The sequence below is a fragment of the Chiloscyllium plagiosum genome, chromosome 37 (genome assembly GCF_004010195.1).
Source record: "Chiloscyllium plagiosum isolate BGI_BamShark_2017 chromosome 37, ASM401019v2, whole genome shotgun sequence".
Lineage (NCBI taxonomy): Eukaryota > Metazoa > Chordata > Chondrichthyes > Orectolobiformes > Hemiscylliidae > Chiloscyllium > Chiloscyllium plagiosum.
Genome location: NC_057746.1, coordinates 30,643,996 through 30,653,829, shown reverse-complemented (window position 1 = coordinate 30,653,829; position 9,834 = coordinate 30,643,996). Strand labels below are relative to the sequence as shown.

The following is a 9,834-nucleotide window of genomic DNA, read 5'->3' as shown; positions in this document are numbered from 1 at the left end:
AGCCCTCAAATCAGAAATGTGCCAAGACTGTTATCGATGCAGTTTGTACCAGATCACACTGCTTTGGCTTGTTTCCCTGTGAAACACAAAGTCAGCATCAGTGCACAGCCTGGGACAGTGGCCTTTGACAATGTCAGTGGCTTCCCCCAGGTGCAGGGTGTTATGGACAGTATACATGTTGCATTAAGAGTGTCATGTCATATTGTAGCAGAGTTTACACACAGAACATGGTTCCATTCTATCAATGTACAAGTTAAGTGTGATTATCAGTACAACATCTACAAAGTCTGTGGCACATAACTTAGATGTTGGCATGATGCTGATATCATTGAGAATCTCATGAGTGTACATTGTTTCAATGGTCAGATACCTTACAAGCTGGTTACTGGGAGACCGGGTGTGCTGCTGACTCCATCACATAACTTCCTGACTGAGGCCAAACAAAGTTAGAATGCAGGACATTTTTCACTGAGAGCCATTGTGGAGCAGACAGCAGGTCTGCTGAAGATGAGGTCCTAACGCTTGGACCGGTCTGGGGAGAGGCCCTGCAATATCGACCAGACAGTGTGCTGCATAATTGGAGCAGGGTGTGCCCTGTACAACTAAAGCAAGCGAAAGGGGAATATGATGGATGTTGGAGAGCTCAGGGAACAACAGCAGATTTCCAAAGAGGAGGGTGAGGACATTGAGCAGGAGGAACATCACCTTCAGCACGATCGAGCAGTGCAGCATTGAGTGCAACAAGCCAGATAGGATTGCATTGACACAGTTTGAATAGATGTGAGCTCAGTGCAGTGATCCTTCATTGGCTGTGAATTTGTTTTGATTGTAATGCAGATGGTCTCTGTTGTTCCCAGAAGCAAATTAAGCTTCTTTTTCTTTGTTTTTGATGTTATTGAATAAAATTTAACTTTTAATCTTTGGAATGTTTTTCTAACATGTGAAACTCTCTCATTGAACAGTGAGAACTTAGTTGGGAAGGTGAGCTGTGAGGAGGACACAGAAATGTTTCAATGTGATTTGGATAAGTTGAGTGAGTGGGTAAATGCACAGCAGATGAAATATGAATGAATATGAGGTTATCCACTTTGTAGCAAAAACACGAAGGCAGATTTTCTTCAGAATGGCAATAGATCGGGAAAAAGGGATGTGCAATGAGACTTGGATGTCCTTGTACACCTGTCGCTGAAAGTAAGTGTGTAGGTGCAGCAGGAAGTGAAGGAGGCAAATGATAAGTTAGCCTTAATAGCGAGAGGATTTGAGTCTACTGCAGCTGTACAGGGCCTTAGTGAGACCACACCTGGAATACTATGTGCAGTTTTGTTTCTTTATCTGAGAAAGTATGGTCTGACTATGGAGGAAGTGAAACTAATGTTTGCCAGACTGAATCCTGGGATGGCAGGATGGATCTAAGAAGAGAGACCGGATCAGTCAGGGTGATATTCACTGGAGCTCAAATGCAGAAGCAATTTATAGACCTCTATAACATTCTAAAAATCACACCACACCAGGTTATAGTCCAACAGATTTATTTGGAAGCACTAGCTTTCGGAGCGCTGCTCCTTCGTGAGGTAGCTATAAAGACAGGATCATTAGACACAGAATTTATAGCAAAAGATTAGTGTCACGCAACTGAAATGACATTGAACAAACCTAGATTGCTGTCAATTCTTTCACCTTTTCGAACGGTTGCAGGTTTCAGTTCATTAATATGTAAATCCCAGAACTTCTTTTAAGTCACATTCTTGAGATAACTTAATGTTTTTATGACCTCTCATCTCAGACAATGCATTAAAGGTTAGAGTCTGTCTGTATCCCAATCTTGAGTCAGACTGGTTCTATTTCCAAAGTAGGAATTTATAAAATGTTACATAGATTGACTGCCTGCAGATTGTGTGCTCTTTGAGCAAAACCTGTAACTGCAATTACAATTCCACAAATGCAAATTGTGCGTGTGCGCGTGTGTGTCCCAAAGTCCCAGTTGAGGCCATCCTCATTGATAGCCAAGTGAGGATATCAGCCTCTGCTTGGTGACTCTGCATTGTCACATATCCCAAAGTCCATGTACAGAGAGGCTTTGCCCTGTAGGCCTCCACTGCCTGGATTAGTCACCCCTCTCAGGTTCACGTCCTTCCTGATGGACTCAGCAGAGGGCTCCATACAACACACAAACAAGGCAGGAGGGAGTGCACAGCCCGGCCTGACTCCAGATCTGATCGGGAAACTTTCTGATTCCCACCCATTGATTGAGACCGTACTAATGATGTTGGTGTCAAACAGTTGGATCCAATTGCAGATTCCCTCCCAAAGCCCATTTTGAAGAGCATATCCCACATGTACCCAAGTGTATGATGTCCTGTCAGAGGCTTTCTCCTGGTCCAGGCTGATGAGGCAGATGCCAACTCTCCCCGACCTGCACATAGACGAGTGTATCCCTGAGGAGTGTGAGGTTCTCAGAGATCATCCTCCCTGGTACACTACAGGTTTGGTCGCGGTGAATCACCGATCCCAGAGCAGCCCTGACCCGGTTGGCAATGACCTTAGAGCGGATTTTGTAATCTGCATTTAACAGTGAGATTGGTCACCAATTTCTAATTCCTTCTCTCCCCTTTCCTCTTTGTAGATGAGGGTGATAACACCTTTCCTCATGGATTCGCTCCTGGTCCCTGCCAGGAGCATACAGACACCCACCTCCAGCAGGTCCTGGTCAATCAAGTCCCATGGCCCAATATGACTCGGCCGATAAGCCGTCACTTCCGGGAGTTTTATTCTTTTCTACAGACTCGAGGGCCTTGGTCAGCTCTCCCAGAGATAGCGGCTGGTCCAGCCTCTCCCACGTGCTGTTGTCTAAGACCTCCGTGATCGAGGACAGGAATGACTGGGAGGCTGTGCTGCCTCTGGGCTTTGGGTCAAACAGACTGGCAATAAAAGGATTTGCTGATCCTCAGGATGTCAGCCTGAGATGACGTTAGCGAGCCATCTTCTTCCTTCAGGCTGCTGAGCAGAGCTCTCCCTGTGCACCTTCTGGAAGAAGAAACGTGAGCACGTCTCGTCCTGCTCCACCAAGCGGACCCTGGACCAGAACATTATCTTGGTGGCAGAGAGTGAAGCTTGCTGGCTCCTCACCTCGAAGATCCTCCATAACATCCACCCCCATCGTCTACAGCAGGAGCAGAGTCTGCCTGGTTTTCTGGAGTGTGAACAGTTTTCTCCACCTCTCTCTAACCTTCTGAATATCTTTTGAGGATAAAGGACCCCTTGATGTTCCCCTTTGCTGTTTCCTACCGGAGACTCAGGGGCTTCAGGGTTCTGTGCAATCCTTTTTGAGTTTCTAAATCTTTTCCAGGGTCAACTGTTTCATGTTCAGCTTCCATGTTCCCTTGCCGTCCCTCTGGTCATCCTGTAGGTGACAGTCAACCAGCAGGAGGCAGTGGTCAGAGAAGATCAATGGCTTGATAGGGCAGCAGAGTGGCTCAGAGGTGATGCCATAAACAGGTCCAGGCAGTGGGCCATGGAGGGGGTTCGTATGGCCCACTGACTGACCCTCTTCCGTGGTTAAGGTAGAGCCCAGGTGTTCCTGGAGAAGGAGCATGCGGCGTCTACCAACTCCCTCGCACTGTTCAGGGAGAGGTGGACACTGCAAGGAGTGGAGTGGTTCATTTTCCCCCTCCAACTCCATTTTAATTTAAACCCTGCCCTCCCCTTCACTTTTTGATCATGCAGTATTGCCCTTTGTTGAGAAGGACACTGCTTGTCAGTGGCCACTGAGGTGTTTCCTTGCTTCCTGGTGGTGGTAACTGAATAAAGATTTGTATACTTCTTGACTTTCAATGTGTCTCACACCTGCGCATACACAATATGGGGGCTGGGTAAAATATAAGCACGACTGCATTTAGGCAAGTGTGGGGGAAACTAAAAAACAATATAGCCTGGTGTCCTCACTTCCCATCATGCCCAACACAGGCACCTCCACATCAAGGTAACATTGCACCGATTATTCTTCAAATGGAAATAAACTGTTTAAGTTGAAGCGGTACTCACTGATACTGGGAAGTGGAGAATTCCTGGAGCAGTCATCGTGCCCCTGATAATGCTGGAGATTTCAGCAGCTAGAATACAAAATGACTGGCAGCATCTGTGCAGAGAGAGTACAGCAGGATTGGCAGCATCTGTGCACAGAATACAGCCGGACTGGCAGCATCTGCGCAGAGAGAATACAGCAGGACTGGCAGCATCTGCACAGAGAAACAGGGTTAATGTTCTGAGTGCAGAATGTCTCCTCTACAGAACTGAAAAGGGCTGGAAAATAGGTCTATTATAAATTTGATGACTGAGTGGGGGTTGAGACACGAGGGGAAAAGATAGTGAGGGTGGCCAGAGTAAAAGACCAAGGAGTGGTGATGGTGGTAAAGGAGATGCAGAGATATAAAATAAATGTAAATGCTCAGTGTGAAATGCGAAAATTGTGTCTGCATGGCAAGAGCAGAGCTCTCCTCAGTCAGGAGCCCAAGTGAGATGACGGGCTCCCACTGATAGTAATGGGGCTCTGAGAGACAGAATCCAGAGAAATGGGTTGTTCCCTTCAGGATCTGGTCACTGGGCCCCAGGTGAGTCTGCCAGTGCAGATACTGGTGCCCACCCTGACTGAGACACAGATGTGGGCAGTGACCAAAGACTAATTTACAGCAGAACTGTGACAGAGATTGTGCTGCCCTGTATTGTTATTGATCAAACTCCCTCAACATGAATCAAGAAGATAGCCTCAGCCATAACTTTCTTTAAAAGACAAGTGTAAGGCATTGTGATCCAGATGTGATTCGACTGGTCTACTACTAGGTTTTAAACAAAGCATACTTACAAAACAGTTCAAATACAAACAAAAAAAGGCATTTCTTTAACTCTATTGAAATGTTTAATAAAATAATATTATTTAACTACTAACCATCAACTGTTCCAATATAACAGCATCCCATAAACACCTTTTGGCAAAGCAATTTAGCAATATGGTTGCAATCTCATGTGCTGTCTTCTCATTCTAGCAGCAGGTTTTTATTGATTTAGATTTTGATTCTGATGTTTAAGAGGTATCTTTGTTCTCCAAGACTTCCCTCCAGTCGCCAGGAACTCGAGTTTTTTGCTGAGCAGTCAGCAGAAACCTTCTCATGAACTGAAAATCAAACTGAAAACCTTCCTGCGTCTGTGTGAGCTGGACTCCACCTCCTCATGCTTCTTTTGTCTAATTTTTTAAAAACACTCGGAGGTCAAAGCTGTTTACCCACTGCTTCTGGAGCAGCCAAGACCCCTCTTCAAGAGAAACAGCACAGAACAAATCTCTTTGAAAGGCACAGTACTGTCACAGTATCTTAACCCAATAGAGCTCTGAATGAAACCTCAGGAGTGGGCCCTGGGAGATCAGGAGACAGTGGGAAATGACATTGGGTTGGGAGTGTTTGACCCAGTGGGGCCCAGAGTCTATCATGGACCAAGCTAGCCCTGTGGGGTCTGCAGTCCAGCTGCCCAAGTGGATCAAGTGGGTTCACATTCATCAGATGGCGCTTCACCAAGCAGTAACCCCAAGCCCAGAGCCTCCCTGCGTGAGCAGGGCTGGCTCTAGGTAACCCTGGGATCCAATGCTGTGGGACTGGCACTGGGTGGCGATAGATGATTCTCCCTTGGATGACTGTCCAGATGTTAACACCTGGACTTCCCAAAACCTTTCCCCCAGACACCTCGATTTGAGCATCCCCGACCTACATTTTGGGAGTCCTGTCCCAAGACAGGACAGCAACAGGCAGCCCTGAGAAAGAGGAACAGGGACAGGAGACCCAGGTGGATCCTCATCTCATGGAGTATTCCGTACAATTGGAGATAGGAATAATACTCCTGGGAACAATCATGCTCTCAGAGCAGGGGCTTTGGGGATTTTTACAGAACCATGAAGACGGTGATGATTCTGGGATTCCTGACTGGGAACCTTGTCCGGAAAGAATCAGGAGGAGAAGAATAATGCAGAGTCAGTGATTGACACACCCATCCCACTGAAAACCCGAGGGTTGGGCCGGGGTGGGATACGTTGGGAATCTGAGGGGGTGCAGTCTCACATTGAAGGCCACACCAAAGCTCCTGCCTCTTTCTCATAAGATAAAGAGGAACCAAAGGCTGTCGGATGTTCCCCCATTCCTGGGACCAGAAAACGGGATGCTTGTTATTCCCAACCGAATGGGCCTCTCTCCCCATGGGCCTCAAAATGTAGTGCTGGGAATGAGGAAATGAATGCTGGGGAACATGAGGAATTGGGGGAAGATTTGACTCTGACCATGTATGTATAAACTGTGCTGGGGGAATTGGAGAGGTCTGGTCCAGCATATGAAGGAAACACTAAGGTGCATAAGGAGGAGTGTTAGTAATTCTGGAAAGTTTAAAAACACATAAATCTCCAGGGCTGGATGGGGTTTATCCTTGGATTCTCTAGGAAGCCAGGGAGGAGATTGAAGAGCCTTTGGATTTGATCTTTATGTCATCATTGTCTACAGGAATAGTGCCAGAAGACTGGAGGATAGCAAATGTTGTTCTCTTGTTCAAGAAGGGGAGTAGAGACAACCCTGGTGATTATAGACCTGTCAGCCTTACTTCGGTTGTGGGTAAAGTGTTGGAAAAGGTTATAAGAGATTGGATTTATAATCATCTAGAGAGGAATAAGTTGATTCGTGATTGTCAATATGGGTTTGTGAAGAGTAGGTCATGCCTCACAAACCTTATTGAGATCTTTGAAAAGGTGACCAGACAGGTGGATGAGGGTAGAGCGGTTGATGTGGTGTGAATGGATTTCTATAAGGCATTTGATAAAGTTCCCCATGATAGGCTATTGCACAAAATACAGAGGCATGGGATTGAAGGTGATTTAGCAGTTTGGATCATAAGTTGGCTAGCTGAAAGAAGACTGAGGGTGGTGGATGATGGGAAATGTTCATCCTGGAGCTCGGTTACTAATAGTGTGCCGTAAGGATCTGTTTTGAGTTCATTGTTGTTCGTCATTTTTATAAATGACCTGGATGAGGGCATAAAAGGATGGTTTAGTAATTTTGCAGATGACACTAAGGTCAGTAGAATTGTGGATAGTGGCAAAGGATGTTGTAGGTTACAGAGAGACATAGATACGCTGCAGAGCTGGACTGAGAGGTGGCAAATGGAGTTTAATGTAGAAAAGTGTGAGGTGGCAGGAGTAACAGGAATGAGAGTACTGGCCTAATGGTCAGATTCTTGGTTATGTAGATGAGCAGAGAGATCTTTAGTGTCCAAGTACATGGATGCCTGAAAGTCACCATCCAGGTTGATAGGGTTGTTAAGAAGGCAAACGGTGTGTTAGCTTTTATTGGTAGAGGATTGAGTTTCAGAACTATGGGATCATGCTGGAGCTGTACAAAACTCTGGTGCGGCTACATTTGAATAATTGCATACAGTTCTGGTCACCACATTATAGGAAGGATATGGAAGTTTAGGAAAGGGTTCAGAGGAGATTTACTAAGATGTTGCCTGGTATGGAGGGAAGATCTTACGAGGAAAGAGACTGAGGGTCTTGAGGATATTTTCATTAGAGAGAAAAAGGTAGAGAGGTGACTTAATTGAGATGTATAAGATAATCAGAGGGTTGGATAGATTGGACAGTGAGAGCCTTTTTCCTCGGATGGCGATGGCTAGCGTGAGAGGACATCGCTTTAAATTGAGGGGTGATAGATGCAGGACAGATGTCAAAGGTGAACACAGTTGTAGGGGGTGTGGAATGCACTGCCTGCAACAGTAGTAGACTCACCAACTTTAAGGGCATTTTAAATGGTCATTGGATAAACATATGGATGAGAATGGAATAGTGTAAGTTAGATGGGCTTCAGATTGGTCTCACAGGTCGGCGCACATCGAGGGCCGAAGGGCTTATACTGCACTGTAATGTTCTGTAATTCTGTGAACTGGCCAAAATGTCTCTGTGGAAGCTGCTAGATATGAGGTTTGGGCAGAGTCTGGGTCTTGGTTAGTGGAACAGGCCTAGAAACAGCTGCAAAGTATTGTGGGAGGGAGATGAACCTCCCGGATTCCTGAGAAATACCGTTGAGCCGTGTGCACTTTTACCACCGAGACCTGTCAAATCGGGCCTGGTGCTGGGATCCCCTGGTGAAGCCTGAGGGCCATCCAGGGAACAGGAGCCTGGCCTGGCTCGGCATGGTTTTGAATTCCCCTGTACTGGAGGAAGGGGACACACCTCATCCTCTTCTCCAGCTGAAAGCATTGGGCTCAAAACCCGGGCCCATGTGTCCCATTCTGAGCAAGGCCCAGGGACAGGGCACTTGGGGAGGCCCAGGTTTGTCTGGCTTGGCTCACGCAGGGAGATCCTGTTTGTTCAACAATGTCTCTGAAACTGGGATCCCAAACCGAGCTCGACTTGGGATCCGAAGGAGCAGATTGCAACATCCAGGGGACTGGAGCTTGCTCCTCATGTGGTCTAGAAAGAAAAGAGTGAATATTGTGTCACGTCCAGACACTGGGAACTCCAGGTCAGGCAACATCCGAGGAGCAGGGAAATCGACGTTTCGGGCATCGTCAGGAATAGATGAAGGGCTTTTGCCCGAAATGTCGATTTTCCTGCTCCTCGGATGCTGCCTGACTTGCTGTGCTTTTCCAGCACCACTCTAATCTAGACTGGTTTCCATCATCTGCAGTCCTTGTTTTTACCGGGAACTCCAGGACAGGGATCTAATCTGCCCTGTTCCTGATGGAATGTTTAGTTACACTACAGCTCGAGGTGTTTGGATGCGTGGGGAATATTACATGTTTCTCCTCACGGACAGGGGAATATTACTGTAAGCAGGGACTTGAGGGGACAGCTCCATAAATATGTTTTGGATCTAACTAACCAGTGGTGTCAGTACATCCTAGTTGAGTTTTTCCAGAGGATGAACACTTCCAAGCAACACTTTTTGTCCTGTTCTTCTGTGGAAGGTATCAATGAAGGGAGAAAGAGCAGAGACTGGTGACGGGGGTCACTGGGCGGACATTGGTCTTAGCCTCGAACTCCATCCTTGGGGATGAATTCTCTCTCACATCCTGGTTGTGGGGCCTGGGTTTATTGGCGTCTGTCTGTTGTCTGACCAAGGTCGTGGGCTCAGGGACAGGAGAGCGGGAAAGTGGCTGAAGATGTTCCTGAAGCGACTGGATAAGGTGAATGGAGCAGATTCACAAGTGGAGTCATGTTCTTTGGGGATAACATAAAATTAAAGTTTGTAATGAAATCAGATTTTTTTACAGTAAAGAAAGTTCTGTCTTTGTTATTTAATGCATCTAGTGTTTCACCTTGTGTCCTTATAACCAGTTGTGAGGTGAACCAATGTGCTGAGCTCCAAACCAGGAGGTGTGAAGATGGAGTTCTGAAGAGAGAAGGATTCAGACTGAGGACAATTTCGCTGAACAAAACAGGGACACACACAGAGAAATGTCAGGGCCTGTCGCCAAGGAGGGGCTAACTACCAGACCCTTTGACCACAGAAACAGACTACAGCCTGTCCTCCTGCGGATGTGTGAATAGCCACCTCCTGCCCTCCCAGGATCCAGCAATCACTTCCATTGCTGGCCTTCCCCTGGAGACTGCCCCCTGCTGGAAGCAGGATCTGATCACATCAAGGTCAAAGAGTCAAAGAATCAGACAGAAGCAGACCCTTTACTGACTAAGGGGAGAAAGTGAGAGCTGCAGATGCTGGAGATCAGAGCTGAAAATGTGTTGCTGGAAAAGCGCAGCAGGTCAGACAGCATCCAAGGAACAGGAGAATCGACGTTTCGGGCATAAGC

At 46.8% G+C, this 9,834-nt stretch overlaps 1 protein-coding gene across 1 annotated transcript in view; it reads left to right on the top strand.

The window, feature by feature from the left end:
* LOC122541555 (retinoic acid receptor RXR-beta-A-like) overlaps positions 1 to 5,081 on the top strand; it is a 51,525-nt gene extending 46,444 nt beyond the window's left edge. The window contains exon 6 of the mRNA XM_043678385.1: positions 5,040 to 5,081. Coding sequence (XP_043534320.1) covers positions 5,040 to 5,081 — 42 coding nt within the window. The remainder of the gene's footprint in view (positions 1 to 5,039) is intronic.
* The last annotated feature ends 4,753 nt before the right edge of the window (positions 5,082 to 9,834 follow it).